Source organism: Artemia sp. Qi Xiang Cuo, chromosome 1 (genome assembly GCF_049724085.1).
Source record: "Artemia sp. Qi Xiang Cuo chromosome 1, ASM4972408v1, whole genome shotgun sequence".
NCBI lineage: Eukaryota > Metazoa > Arthropoda > Branchiopoda > Anostraca > Artemiidae > Artemia > Artemia sp. Qi Xiang Cuo.
This window is the reverse complement of record NC_142794.1, coordinates 73,098,015-73,114,441: the sequence shown is the minus strand read 5'-3', so window position 1 is coordinate 73,114,441 and position 16,427 is coordinate 73,098,015. Positions and strand designations below refer to the sequence as shown.

At 31.3% G+C, this 16,427-nt stretch overlaps 1 protein-coding gene across 1 annotated transcript in view; it reads right to left on the bottom strand.

Annotated features, from left to right (window-relative positions):
- Nucleotides 1-16,427, bottom strand: part of LOC148956699 (zinc finger protein castor homolog 1-like) — a 207,362-nt gene that overhangs the window by 168,941 nt on the left and 21,994 nt on the right. Inside the window, exon 2 of the mRNA XM_089086777.1 lies at nt 1,167-1,326. Within this exon, the coding sequence (XP_088942903.1) occupies nt 1,167-1,293 (127 nt within the window). The 5' untranslated portion in view covers nt 1,294-1,326. The remainder of the gene's footprint in view (nt 1-1,166; nt 1,327-16,427) is intronic.

Here is a 16,427-nt window from a genome sequence, read left to right as displayed (position 1 = left end):
ACCTTCCTCTCCTCTCTAAAGGAGAGAATGAGTTTGCTCTTTGTCCCCTTTTACAATGAATTGTTTGGAACAACTGAGTATCGTAGAATATATATGTGACAAAATCATACTCGAGTATTCGACACGCATACCAAAACAGAGACTGTCTTTTCCTTGCATATACAATGACAACGGTCTGTTTTAGGACTGCTACTCCTTGGGATTTCATTCTTGGTCTGGGGATCATGGGAAAAGTACGAATATTAAATAAAAACCTCAAAAAGGATACTATAAGTATATATATTATTATTATTTAACGTATTGTTTTTAAGCCTTAAAATTGTTTACAAGGCAATACCGGCATATTGTTTAATTCTCAGTGAGTGTTCTGGTCTGAAAGGCAAATGACTCTTACTCTTGCATAAACCAGATTCACGTTATTCAAAATAGTTGAATTTTAAAGTTTTAAATAAAAATATTAAAAAGGATTATATAAAAATTTAAGAATTTTTCAAGACTTCGCTAAAGCTGTGATCACATCTAGGTCAAGCAGGACTTTCATCAAGTTCCATGACTAAAGACTTATATGTCTGGCGTTGCCGCGATTACACAAACCAGCACGGCTAGACATGCAGCCAGCACAGCCAGTGACAAAGATGTACAGTATAGATAGTAACAAAAGGTGCCTCCTTATTGGTTGTGCCTCAAACTTTAGATACGGTAATTCTAGATTCTAAGTAAGTTGTTGCAGCCAAGCTCCGAATTTTACGATTTTAAGACACACACGTGTCTAGACACGTAACAGACTCGAATTGAACGCCATATAATAGAAAATACATTCCTGCCGAGAGTAATTTCAACTAACATTAGTTTTGGAATTTGTCCAAAATTAGATATTAAAAAAAAGAAATCACGTGGTCTTTACTTATGAGTTTATAATACGTATTGACCAATTTATTTACGAGCATTTTACTTAGATTTGGCATCAAAATGATTTATTTTTGCTTAACATGCATGCATGCATAAATTTTTACCTTTTTGTTACGATTATTTTGGCTATAAAAATTATAGCTAGACTGAGCATCGGGATTTTTAATACTTTTAATAGAGATTTTTTATTTCAATAATCTAACCAACAACATTAAAATGTGTAAAACTGAAAGAAGTAAAATAGAAAAGGGCAATACCATTTATTGGAGGTATGCGTGGGTCATCATTGTCAGCTCCTTTCATGATAATGGCTCCACTACGGATCGGCAACAAAGTCGGATGGCTCATTCCACCTGTCACACCGTTAGCCAAAACCTCAGACATCTTTAAATAGCTCACCTTTTCATTATGCTTCACCTGCAAACAAATTAGTTAAAAATTCTTCCTCAAATTTGGAAAATCGGCAATTTAACTTGAACTTTAGGGTCATTATTTTCAAGCCAAGGACGCCTTTTACTGTGCAAAATTGTGGATTGTTCTTTTTTGGACCTTTATGATGTGTAATTTGGCTTTAGAGTAAAACAACCCGGGGGGAAACGGTATAAACGGAGACATATCGGTGCAACAAATGCAAAAACGTGATTTTTGATGCTGTACTGTAAACCTGCAGAGAACTGTGAACCTGCAGTCAAGGATTTTTTATAATAGCGATTTCCGAGTGCATCACCCACTTTGCATCACTGGTGTGCATATCGGAGCGTCACGCGGGGAAGACAATTCAACGGTCTAGGTGTCAGGATCTGTTCTGGACTCAAGAAGCGGCTTCCTTACTTGCCTCAATAAAAGAGAATAGAAAACATGTTCTAGTATATACGGTTTTGTCATTTTGACCGTCCGATGAACTACGCATTTGAACAATAAAATAGTGACAAAAGTTTTCAAAATATTTAGCCTGTTCATTCTTTAGTTTATATCATGCAGCTACCGCAGACTAAATTAGGCCTTACTTAGAGTTTCATGGAGCTCATGATTGTAAAGGTATTAGCTAAAGTTTTTTTATAAGGGGAAAAGGCAAATTTACCATCCTCTTACAGAGTTTAGCAGTACTTTCGCATTGGAGGATTTTTCTAATGAAAATGTTTTTTTTTTAGGAAGAGGTATTCTCCCCAGCTATGCAGATACATGATTTGTTAAATGTAAAATTTCTGTGTAAAATGTCAGAGACAATTTTGGATTTTGTTGATATACAGCAATCGAAGGTAAACTTCAATTGCAAAAGAATTATGACATTGCTGCCACCCACAGTAGAAACTGTTCTGAACAATAGTTGAATGTATCTCTTCGTTTGAATTTTGTAGATTGATGCTGCTGCAAACATTCAACGACCCACTTTATTATAAAAGAAAACTCAATCCTATATTTATAATATAGGATTGTTATATATTGTTATTATTGTTATAATATATTGTTAATATATACTTAAACCTTAAATCTTAATAAATCTTAAAAAATATACTGTACTTAATATATAAGTTAATATAATATATACTATATTGTTATATATATATATAACAATCCTATAATTATAAAAGAAAACTCAGTTTTGCAGTTATTTTTTGCTTCGTAAAAAGTCAAATAAAAACAATAATTGGAACATTTTTTGCCAACTCGACAAAAAGTCAATAATATGTTAAATTTTTGTCTTTCTTGCTGGTGATAAGAATTCCAGTGGCATCCAAGCTTTAATCTTATTCGAATTGTCACGTACTTATTTCCAATCGAGCTCCAAATATATGGGCAACCTGTTTGACAATTTCCCACAACAGGTTGATTGGGTCGGAATCCTTAATTCACCCAAAAATGAGGGTGTCAAGTGAATAGAATAAGAGGGTATCCTTATTGCTACCGATACAGAGGCACTTTGAGAATGAGCAATGAATAATAAAATCGCCCTTAAGAGCTTACCCAAGTAACAGGTAGTCGTCGGCACGTGGCCAAGACAATTGGTATCATAGAAATTGATAGACCTACGCAAGACGGGGCTCCAAGTTTTGGGTCTTCAAGTGGCTATTCGTAGGGACTGAACAACATCCGTTTTGCTTGCCCAGAAGTTCAAAAGAATCCAAAATGAGACCTATTTTTTCATGTATTAATGGATTTTCAATTTTTCATTAGGATAAGTCGAAAAGAAAGGATCTCTGACAAGTAATAAATAAATAGAAACAAAATTCAGCTCGAAGTAAGGAGCAAGATTGAAACTAAAAATGAATAGAAATTGTTCCGTATATAAGGGTGTCCGCCCCTTCCTCAACCCTCGCTCTTTGCGCTAAAGTCTAATTTCTTTAAAAATACTTATCTTTCAAATTCAACACCCTTTTGTTTCAAGGGTCATTCTTAAAGAATAGGGACACAAAGTCAAACTTTAGCGTGAGAAGCGAGGGATGAAGATGGAGCAGCCCCATGGGCGTAGGCAGCATATTGTCTAGGGGGGGGGGGCAGATATTGTCTATGGGGGGGGGTCAGATATTGTCTAGGGGGGGCAGTCGAGAGTGTGATGGAGTTTTATCAACTGCTTTTTCCAAACCATTTGCTTTTTCAGCCATATTTAATGTAAATTTGAAGGTCTAGGGGGGGAGGGGGCAGCTGCCCCCCTGCCCCCCTCCCTACGCCCATGAGAAGCCCCCCAAATATATGGAATAATTTCTGGGCGTTTTAAGTTTTAATGTTTCTCCTTGCTTTCAGTTGAAGTTTTTATATATTTAATTTCAGATCGTTTTTCAAATCATGCCAGGATATCTTCTTCCCCCTTGCGTAAAATTACCCCTAGAATAAATCCCCCTTTCAAAATTCCTCCCGAAATTTTTCCGTATGTTTCCGAATAACAAACACTATGCGTAAACAATGGGCAACATGCATAACTTACAGCCCCTTCCCCAGGGATCTTGGAGTGGCTTTGCATCCCCCGAGGTATAGCTGTTGGATCTTTCAACAATGGTGAATCAAATGGTTATCTCTACATTTCTATTAGATGCCAATGGGAAAAAGGGGCGTGGGAGGGGGGCAAGTTACCCTCCAGTATTTTTGGTCACTTAAAACGACGCAAGAACTTCTAATTTTTGTACGAATGGGCCCTTTCCTGATCTTCCACAACTACTAGTTCGTTTCGATCACCCCTGGAAAACAAAACACGCATACGTGATTTTTTTCATGCAAAAAAAAAAATACAAAATTCCACATTTTTGTAGATAATAGATTGAAACCTCTATAGCAAGTTTCTATGATATGCTGAATCTGATATTGTGATTTCCATTATCAATCTGATATTGTGATTCCATTAATTTACATTTTGGGTGTCTTTCCCTCCTTTTTTGAAAATCAGGCAAATTTCCTCGACTCGAAGCACTTGATAGATAACATTGAACGTATAGAATTTTATATATTTGGAATCATAAAAATTCAATTCTTTTGATGTAAAAATTGATATCCAAATTCCGTGTTTAGATTTTCGGTTACTATTGGGCCGATGCGCTCCATACCTACAGTTCGTTACCATGAACTGTGTGATAACCGCAAAAGTCGTCTAAATATGAATTTCAAATTTAGTTGAAAGTTATTAGAAACTTCAATCTTGCACTTGAACTTTCAAACTCAAAGTTCAAGAAAGTCAAATTTGTTTCCAGAAATGGAAACATTTCAATGATCCACCGAAAATTTAAAAGAAAAACTGGAAATTGGCGGAGAATTCTGCGAATAGAGTCAAACGAGGATACGACCTTACACACCATGATGGCAATTATGTTTGTTCAAAGAGGGATTTGCTTGCCGAATATATGTTCATTATTGCCAAACAATTTCCAGGGATTTTTTTTGTCAGATTGATTTGTAATCCGAATTGCTGGATACCCGCAGCTGAAAGTATATCCAGGAAGAAGGGAGCACTCAGACCTACCCCAATATATCAAGATTCTTGTGGTGATTAAAAGTTTCCAAAATTTTGTCTATAACTTGCAACGCAAACGTTACTGAAGTACCCATGATTTTATCGTATGTAGAATAATACATTAATTAATTTATTGATTTATTCGTTCATTTATCTGTGTGACACTGAGGAGACATTCAAATCAGGAACGTATTAAGGATTTTTTTAGGGAGGGGGGGGGGAGGAATTCTAGAAACAAATAATCTTATTTGAAAATTAGAATAAAAAGTGTCCAGACATTCAAAAAAAATTCTAATTTCGGGGGGGGGGGGAGCGGATCCCCCCTTGCGTACCCAACTTTTTTTCTGATTCAAATACATTGTCCAACTCTTTGGTTTTTCGAAACGTCCTTTAAATAGACATTTATTGGCCGAATTCCTTTTATTGTAAGATAATGCACTCGTTTGAAAACGCGTTTTGAGTTTTTGAAATTACACATGTAAAAGAAAAAAAAAACATCTTGAGGAGAATGACAGTGCAAAAATTCTTTAAGTTTTAAAAATTACCCCGTCAGTATATAGAAGAAACGAATCAATATTGATGAGTCACAGCAACATTATTCATCAATGCTGAAGGATTCTAAAATTATTCTGCACGCTAATGTTTTTCGAATGAATTTGTTATGAGCTAATTTAAGGATAGTCTGATCATTATCAAACGAAACAGGTAAACTCATCTTAGGGGCTGGAAAATCCCATTCACCATATCGGAGAACACTGCTGCATAGGTTTCAATCTCCTATCCACAAAAATGTGGCATTTTATATTTTTTGCAAGAAGGAAAATCACGAAAGCGTGTTTTATTTTTATTTTTTCCTAGGGGTGATCGTATTGACTTAATGGTCCTAAAAGATCAGGAGAGGGCTCATTTGAACGGAAATTAAAAGTTCTAGTGTCCTTTTTAAGTGACCAAAAGGATTGGAGGGCAACTATCCTCCTCCCATGCTCCTTTTTCTCCAAAGACATCCGATCAAAATTTTGAGATGGCCATTTGGTTCAGCATAGTTGAAAGATCCAACGATTATGCCTCGGGGGATGATACAACCCCCACGGCCATTTGGGAAAAAGCTGTAAGCTATTCAATTTGTCCATTGTTTAGATATAGTGTTTATTATTGGGAAATATATTGATTTTTTTGGGGGGGGGGATTTTCCACGGGGATAATTTTTTGGAATTCATATACGAAAATATTTTTTATGTGTGTTACTTTCCCATTGGCTGCTCAATTTTACGCGTGGAGAGAATATTCCAGTGGAATTGTCAGTACAGTAGTAGGTACCATTTCTAACAGACGTATAGGAATTACCATGCTATTTCCTTGAAGCTATAGGAAAAAATTTCTATGGAAACTATACACCTTTTTGAAGAAGTTACGTACTCCATCACATGGCCTTATACTTCTAACAGACGTATAGGAATTACCATGCTATTTGCTTGAAGCTCTACACCTTTTCAAAGAGAGTGAGTATCCTCTCACAAGAATATACACTACAGTTTGACGTGCACATTGTAAAAAGTGATTAAACCTTTATCTATAAAGTGGTCAAACACGTTTTGAGAGTATAATTGTGATTGTATAACACAATCAGACTGGTTTTTTGCTATTGATTGAAAGTACACATGGAATTTCACAAGAATATTACAATCAGAATTGTTTGATTGACATTTGCAAAAAGGGATAAGGGATTCGCGAATTGGACTGTACGAACAATCTTATTTGAATAATAGGAAAAAAAACAGAGCTAGATAACATTTGTGAATTGGATCGTATGAAGGTGGAGAAAAAAAAGGGTTAAACTGATTAGCAGTTAAGGTAACCCCGAAGGGCTTGTTAACTCAGTCAATTTGTTATAAATTTGAGACAACGTCAATCTATGAAAATGGTTAATGATGATAGAATGACATTGTGAGTTGACCTAGCTTTACCTCTCCGATGTGTTCTGTATAATACACAAGTGGTTTTTGAACAGTGTTGTCAATTTAAAATAGAGTCTAACGTTATAGTATACTAAAAAGTTGATACTAAGAGAGATGTAGATGGCAAGAAAAAAATTTTAATAATGAAATTCAGAACAAACCTTAGAATTCCTTGCAAATCAAGTAGTAAGGTGTATGTGAGTACGAACTATCAAGGATCATAAGCACCAACGACCCTAACCAGCAGAGAAATCAACTCCCCAAAGGTCCCCTATCCCCAAACTCGACGGGCGCCCCCATTCCCTCCAAATTTTTGGCCCCCTCCCCCCATTTTTTTTGAATTTTTTTTTGAATTTTTAAACTTTTTTATTATTTTTTTTAACATGATATATTTTTTAAACTTTTTTTTTACGTGTCTTCGAATGAGATAAAACATACTTAAAAAAAAAAAATCACATTTAATATTTTACAAACTCAAAATGAAAATGGTATAGACATGTTAGTATTATTATACATGACCTGTATTATTGGAAAAATAATGTATGTAGTAGCACTTTTTTTTATTGGACTAAAAAAAATTTGGACTTCGAAATTATTCAACTTTTTTTTTACGTATCTTAAAATGACATAAAATATGCTTACGGCTCTAATAATTGTACTCTATGCTTGCTCAGAGATACGATGCAGCTACCCACTGGTACTTTATGGCGGGTTATCGACACAACCTAGTTTATTGCATGTATTAAATCATTGTTTTTCTACGCGATAAAACGATAAACACATAAGTCATATCTTTAAAAAAAGTGAAGATGGAGCATTTTAATAAAGTGTGTTCACATGACAATGTTATTGTAGCAGTGAATGCCGACAAGGAGAAGTATTTAAACTATGAAACAAGTACAAGTGGTAGCACTATTGGAAATTGTATGCAAGCATTGTCATGACAGTAAGGAATTAAATTTCTTTGGAGTACCGAAAAAATTCATCTCTTATGTTGGTGGATATGAAAGATTGAGATCTCCAGAGATGATTGCACTCAAAGAGAATGCAAACATAAAAATAATCGTTGATGTTAGATGACAACTCCTTGCTACTGTTGCAGGTAACACATTACCTGCTGATACATCCTATCGTCAGCTTTCGGGTATTAGCATTCAACGGAAGATCAAAAACAGAAAGGCCTACTCTTCTACTGATATCATAAACCATATCTTGTCTACTTGCCGAAACTGTAACCTGTGTAAAAATAATATGATAATAGACAGTGAAATTGACAAAAAAATAAAAAAGGCATTGGCAAAAAATATCACTATGGAATATAAAGATGAATCGATGAAAAACAAAGTACCAGCAAATTTTACTGTCATTGATCAAACAGTCAATGAACCAGATAATAACAAAGACTAAAAGCATATTGAGCCTGTCGATGACACACCAGTAAAAATTGTGTATGACTCAAAATGGAATAATGATTATCCTACTGCATCCTTTGACGGATATGCTGGATAAAATTGACAAAATCTAAGTATCGGATTGAATAAATGCTTATTTCAACATCATTTGTCGGATATGACGGATAAAATTGACAAAATCTAAGTATCAGAGTGATTAAATGCTTTATCAGCATCCTTTGTTGGGTATCTCGGATAAAATCTAAGTATCAGAGTAATTAAATTCTATATCAACATCCCTTTTTCGGATACATGGGATAAAATTGATAAAATCTAAGTATCAGAGTGAATAAATGTTTTATTAGCATCCTTTGTCGAATAAATAAGATAAAAGTGACAAAATCTAAGTACCAGAGTGAATAAATGCATTATCAACATCATTTGTCGGATATGTCAGTTAAAATTGACATGTCGGATAAAATTGACAAAATCTAAGTGTCAGAGTGAATAATTTTTTTTTCAACATCTTTTGTCAGATACATCAGATAAAATTGACAAAATCTAAGTATCAGACTGAATAAATGCTTTATCAACATCATTTGTCGGATATGTCGGACAAAAATTTTTTTATCAAGGAAATATCTGAATATGTTTAAGGTATAGTACGAATGGTTTGCAAAAAACATGAAAGCACTATCAGAATGAATAAATTCTTTATCAACATCCGTTGTTGGATATATCATTATGAAAAAAAAAATTGTAAGTAAGTAAGTAAGTTACAAACTCTTTCTTGAATTCACCTCTTGGATACACAAAACAGAAATTTAATTCAGGAAATTATGAAAAAAAAATTGAACAAATTCTTTTTTAACATTCTTTATCGATTGATGTCGCTTCCTAGACAGACAATACAGCAATTTCACAAAATCTAAGTATAGGAGTAATTAAATTCTATATCAACATCCATTTCTCGGATACATAGGAAAAAGTTGACAAAATCTAAGTGTTAGAGTGAATAATTTTTTTATCAACATCTTTTGTCAGATACATCGAATATAATTGACAAAATCTAATTGTTAGAGTGAATAATTTTTTTTTATCAACATCCTCTGTCAAATACATTGGATAAAATTAACCAAATCTAAGTATCAGACTCAATAAAAGCTTTATCAACATCATTTGTCGGATATGTCGGACAAATTTTTTTTTATCAATGAAATATCTAAATGCGTTTAAGGTATAGTACGAATGGCTTGCAAAAACATGAAAATACAATTAGAATGAATAAATTCTTTATCAACATCCGTTTTTGGATATGTCATTATGAAAAAAAAAATTGTAAGTAAGTTAGTTACTAAGTATGTAAGTTAAAAACTATTTCTTGAATTCACCTCTTGGATACACAATACAGAAATTTAATTAAGGAAATTATGAAAAAAAAATTGAACAAATTCTTTATTAACATTCATTATCGATTGATGTCGCTTCCAAGACAGACTATACAGTAATTTAACAAAATCTAAGTATAGGAGTGATTAAATTTTATATCAACATCCATTTCTCAGATACATAGGAACAAGTTGACAAAATCTAAGTGTTAGAGTGAATAAATTTTTTTTATCAACATCTTTTGTCAGATACATAGGATAAAATTGACAGAATCTAAGTGTCAGAGTGAAAATTTTTTTTTATCAACATCCTTTGTCATATACATCAAATAAAATTGACAAAATCTAAATTTCAGAATATGCTCTAATAACATCCTTTATCGGATACATTAGAAAAAATTGGCAAAATCTAAGTATCAGAGTGATTAAATTCTATATCAGCAACCCTTTCTCGAATACATAGGATAAAATTGAAAAAATCTAAGCGTCAGAGTGAATAAATATTTTTTATATCAACATCTATTGTCAGATACATCGAATATAATTGACAAAATCTAAGTATCAGAGTGAATAAATGCTTTATCAGCATCCTTTGTCGAATATATCGGATAAAAGTGAAAAAATCTAAGTACCAGAGTGAATAAATGCATTATCAACATCATTTGTCGGATATGTCAGATAAAATTGACATGTCAGATAAAATTGACAAAATCTAAGTGTCAGAGTGAATAATTTTTTTTTCTAAACATCTTTTGTCAGATACATCGAATATAATTGACAAAATCTAAGTGTTAGAGTGAATAATTTTCTTATCAACATCCTCTGTCAGATACATCGGAAAAAATTTACAAAATCTAGGTATCAGACTGAATAAATGCTTTATCAACATCATTTGTCGGATATGTCGGACAAATTTGTTTTATCAAGGAAATATCTGAATGCGTTTCAGGTATAGTACGAATGGCTTGCAAAAAACACGAAAATACTATCAGAATGAATAAATTCTTTATCAACATCCGTTGTTGGATATGTCATTATAAAAAAAAGTTGTAAGTAAGTAAAAGAGTAAGTAAGTAGCAAACTCTTTCTTGAATTCACCTCTTGGATACACAATACAGAAATTTAATTCAGGAAAGTATGAAAACAAAAAATTGAACAAATTCTTAATTAACATTCATTATCGATTGATGTCGCTTCCTAGACAGACAATACAGCAATTTCACAAAATCTAAGTATAGGAGTGATTAAATTCTATATGAACATTCATTTCTCGGATACATAGGAAAAAGTTGACAAAATCTAAGTGTTAGATTGAATAAATTTTTTTCATCAACATCTTTTGTCAGATACATCGGATAAAATTGACAGAATCTAAGTGTCAGAGTGAATAATTTTTTTTATCAACATCCTTTGTCAGATACATCAAATAAAATTGACAAAATCCAAATTTCAGAATGAATAAATGCTTTAACAACATCCTTTATCGGATACGTCAGATAAAATTGACAAAATCTATGTATCAGAGTGAATAAATTCTATATCAACATCCTCTTCTCGGATACATAGGATAAAATTGACAGAATCTAAGTATTAGGATGAATAAATTATTAATCATCTTCCTTTGTCAGTTATGTCGGATAATATCTACAAAATAAAAGTATAGAGTTAAATATTTTTTTTAACGGCAATCATTACTAAACATATAAAATAAAATTGACATAACAGTATCTTCTTAATGAAATTTGATTTATAAGCATTTTGTTTCCGAAAAGTCAAACATAAACGAAAGAGAATAAATTTATGAAGACTAAATACTTCAACAATAGCTTTTATCGGATATGTCGGATAAAATTGACAAAATCTAATTATCAGGGTGACTAAATTCTATATCAACATCCTTTTCTCGGATACATAGGATAAAATTGACAAATTCTAAGTGTTAGAGTGAATAATTTTTTTATCAACATCCTTTGCCAGATACATTGGATAAAATTGACAAAATCTAAGTATCAGAGTGAATAATTTTTTTTATCAACATCCTTTGTCAGATACATCAAATAAGGTTGACAAAATCTAAATTTCAGAATGAATAAATTCATTATCAACATCCCTTGTCGGATATGTCGGATAAAATTCATAAAATATAAGTATCAGAGTGATTAAATTCCATATCAACATTATTTTCTCGGATACATGGGATAAAATTGACAAAATCTAAGTATCAGATTGAATAAATTCTTTATCAACATCCTTTAAATGCATTATCAACATCATTTGTCGGCTATATCAGATAAAATTGAAAACATCTAAGTATAAGGTAGATTAATTTTTATATCAACGCCTCTGTCTCAGGTAAATGGGACAGAATTGAAAAACTCTGATTATAAGACTGATCAAATTCTTTATAAGCGTCCATTTCTCGGGTAAATGGGATAAAATTAGAAAAATCTAAGTTGAAAAAGAATAAATTATTTTTTTATAAACATCTCTTATCAGTTACAACAATTATATTTAAGAAAATAAAAATATCAGATTGAATAAATGCTTTTTCAGCATCCTCTGTCGGATATGTTGAATAAAATTGAAAAAATCTAAATTCATTATCAACATCCTTTGTCGGATATGTCAAATAAAACTGACATAATCTAAGTATCAGAGTGATTAAATTCCATATCAACATCCCTTTCTCAGATACATGGGATAAAATTGACAAAATCTAAGTATCAGAGTGAATAATTTATTTTTATCAACATCTTTCATCAGTTACAACAATTATAATTAAAAACATCTAAATATCAGAGTGAATAAATGCTTTTTCAGCATTCTTTGTCGGATATTTTCAATAAAATTGACAAAATTGATGTATCAGACTGAATAAATGCTTTATCAACATCATTTGTCGGATATGTCGGTGAAATTTTTTTTATCAAGGAAATATCTGAATGCGTTTAAGGTATAGTACGAATGGCTTGCAAAAAACACGAAAATACTATCAGAATGAATAAATTCTTAATCAACATCCTTTGTTGAATATTTCATTATGAAAAAAATTGCAAGTGAGTAAGTAAGTAACAAACTCTTTCTTTAATTCACCTCTTGGATAAACAATACAGAAATTTAATTCAGGAAATTATGAAAACAAATTGAACAAATTCTTTATTAACATACATTATCGATTGATATCTCTTCCTAGACAGACAATACAGCAATTTTAAAAAATCTAAGTAAAGGAGTGATTAAATTCTATATTAACTTCCATTTCTTAGATACATAGGAAAAAGTAAATAAAATCAAAGTGTTAGAGTGAATAATTTTTTTTTTAATCAACATCTTTTGCCAGATACTTCGGATGAAGTTGACAAAATCTAAGTGTCAAAGTGTATAATTTTTTTTATCAACATTCTTTGTCAGATACATCGAATAAAATTGGCACAATCCAAATTTCAGAATGAATAAATGCTTTAACAACATCCTTTATCGGATATGTCGGATAAAATTGACAAAATCTAAGTATCAGAGTGACTAAATGCTATATCAACATCCTTTTCTCGGATTCATAGGATAAAATTGACAAATTCTAAGTGTTAGAGTGAATAATTTTTTTTATCAACGTCCTTTTCCAGATACATTGGATAAAACTGACAAAATCTAAGTATCAGAGTGAATAAATTCATTATCAACATCCTTTGTCGGATATGTCGGATAAAATTGACAAAATCTAAGTATTAGAGTGAATTTTTTTTAACAACATCCTTTGCCAGATACTTCGAATAAAATTGATAAAATATAAGTGTCAGAGTGAATAAATTTTTTTATCAACATCCTTTATCAAATACATCAAATAAAATTGATAAAATCTAAATTTCAGAAGAATAAATGCTTTAACAACATCTTTTATCGGATATGTCGGATAAAATTGACAAAATCTAAGTATGAGAGTGACTAAATTCTATATCAACATCCTTTTCTCGGATACATAGGATAAAATTGACAAATTCTAAGTGTTAGAGTGAATAATTTTTTTATCAATATCCTTTGCAAGATACATCGGATAAAACTGACAAAATCTAAGCATCAGAGTGAATAAATTCATTATCAACATCCTTTGTCAAATATGTCAGATAAATTGACAAAATCTAAGTTTCAGAGTGAATTTTTTTTTTAAAAACATCCTTTGCCAGATACATCGAATAAAATTAATAAAATATAAGTGTCAGAGTGAATACATTTTTTTATCAACATCCTATGACAAATACATCAAATAAAATTGACAAAATCTAAATTTCAGATGAATAATTGCTTTAACAACATCCTTTACCAGATATGTCGGATAAAATTGACAAAATCTAAGCATCAGAGTGACTAAATTCTATATCAACATCCTTTTCTCGGATACATAGCATAAAATTGACAGAATCTAAGTGTCAGAAAGAATAATTTTTTTTTATCAACATCCTTTGTCAGATACATCAAATAAAATTGACAAAATCTAAATTTCAGAATGAATACATTCTTTATCAACATCCCTTGTCAGATATGTCGGATAAAATTGATAAAATCTAAGTATCAGAGTGATTAAATTCCATATCAACATCATTTTCTCGGATACATGGGATAAAATTGACAAAATCTAAGTATCAGAGTGAATAAATGCTTTATCAACATCCTTTAAATGCATTATCAACATCATTTGTCGGCTATATCGGATAAAATTGACAAAATCTAAGTATCAGATTGATTAAATTCTATATCAACATCCCTTTCTCGGGTACATGGGATAAAATTGACAAAATCTAAGTATCAGATTGATTAAAATCTATATCAACATCCCTTTCTTGAGTACATGGGATAAAATTTACAAAATCTAAGTATCAGAGTGAATAATCTATTTTTTTATCAACATCTTTTATCAGTTACAACAATTATAATTAACAAAATCTAAATATCAGAGTGAATAAATGCTTTTTCAGCATCCTTTGTCGGATATGTTGAATAAAATTGACAAAATCTAAATTCATTATCAACATCCTTTGTCGGATATGTCGGATAAAACTGACATAATCTAAGTATCAGAGTGATTAAATTCCATATCAACATCCCTTTCTCGGATACATGGGATAAAATTGACAAAATCTAAGTATCAGAGTGAATAAATGCTTTATCAATATCCCTTAAATGCATTATCAACATCAAATGTCAGAAACATTGGATGAAAGTACAAAATCTAAGCTCCAGAAAGAATAAATTTGTTTTCAAAGTTTTTATCGGATACATCAGATAACAGTCATAAAATCCAAGTTCTATTCATTTTGACTTCATGCGTCGTTACGTTGAATTGAGGTTAGACCGGTTATAGATGGCAGCAGTGCCACTGGGAAAGCACCTCGGAAATATCTAAACCATACGTTAGGTTAGGTTAGCTTACGTGCGCACAAGTAATAGAATTTAGTCCCTCTGATACTCAGATTTTGTCAATTTTATCCGACATATCCGATAAAGGATGTTGTTAAAGCATTTATTCATCTGAAATTTAGATTTTGTCAATTTTATTTGATGTATTTGACAAAGGATGTTGTTAAAAATATTTATTTACTCCTACACTTATATTTTATCAATTTTATTCGATGTATCTGGCAAAGGATGTTGTTAAAAAAAATTCACTCCGATACTTAGATTTTGTCAATTTTATCCGACATATCCGACAAAGGATGTTGATAATGAATTTATTCACACTGACACTTATATTTTATCAATTTTATTCGATGTATCTGGCAAAGGATGTTGATAAAAAAAAATTATTCACTCTAACACTTAGAATTTGTCAATTTTATCCTATGTATCCGAGAAAAGGATGGAGATATAAAATTTAGTCACTCTGATACTCAGATTTTATCTATTTTATCCAACATATCCAGTTAAGCATGTTATTAAAGTATTTATTCATTCTGGAATTTAGATTTTTTCAATTTTTTGGATATATCTGACAAAGGATATTGATAAAAAAATTATTCCCTCTGACACTTAGATTCTGTCAATTTTATTCTATGTATCTGACAAAAGATGTTGATAAAAAAAATTTATTCACTCTAACACTTAGATTTTGTCAACTTTTTCCTATGTATCTGAGAAATGGATGTTGATATAGCATTTAATTACTCCTATACTTAGATTTTGTGAAATTGCTGTATTGTCTGTCTAGGAAGCGACATCAATCGATAATGAATGTTAATAAAGAATTTGTTCAATTTTTTTTCATAATTTCCTGAATTAAATTTCTGTATTGTGTATCCAAGAGGTGAATTCAAGAAAGAGTTTGTTACTTACATACTTACTTCCTTACAATTTTTTTTTCATAATGACATATCCAAAATTTTGTCATTATTATTTGATGTATCTGACAAAGGATGTTGATTAAAAAAATTATTCACCCTGATATTTAGATTCTGTCAATTTTATCCGATGTATCTGACAAAAGATGTTGATAAAAAAATTTATTCGCTCTAACACTTAGATTTTGTCAACTTTTTCTTATGTATCCGAGAAATGGATGTTGATATAGAATTTAATCACTCCTATACTGATATTTTGTGAAATTGCTGTATTGTCTGTCTAGGAAGGGACATCAATCGATAATCAATGTTAATAAGGAATTTGTTCAATATTTTTAGTTTGATCTTGTTTTTTTTCATCCTGTTCTTTTTGTGTTTCTTTCGTGCTGAAGACGCCTTGTTTGGATGGTGAAGAAATATCCGCGTTGTTTTGCATTTGTGTTTTCTTTTCTCTCCACTAGTCACAGCCTCGTTTGTTTGTTTTTTTTTAGATTTTTCTCTTTTTTGGTTTTTAT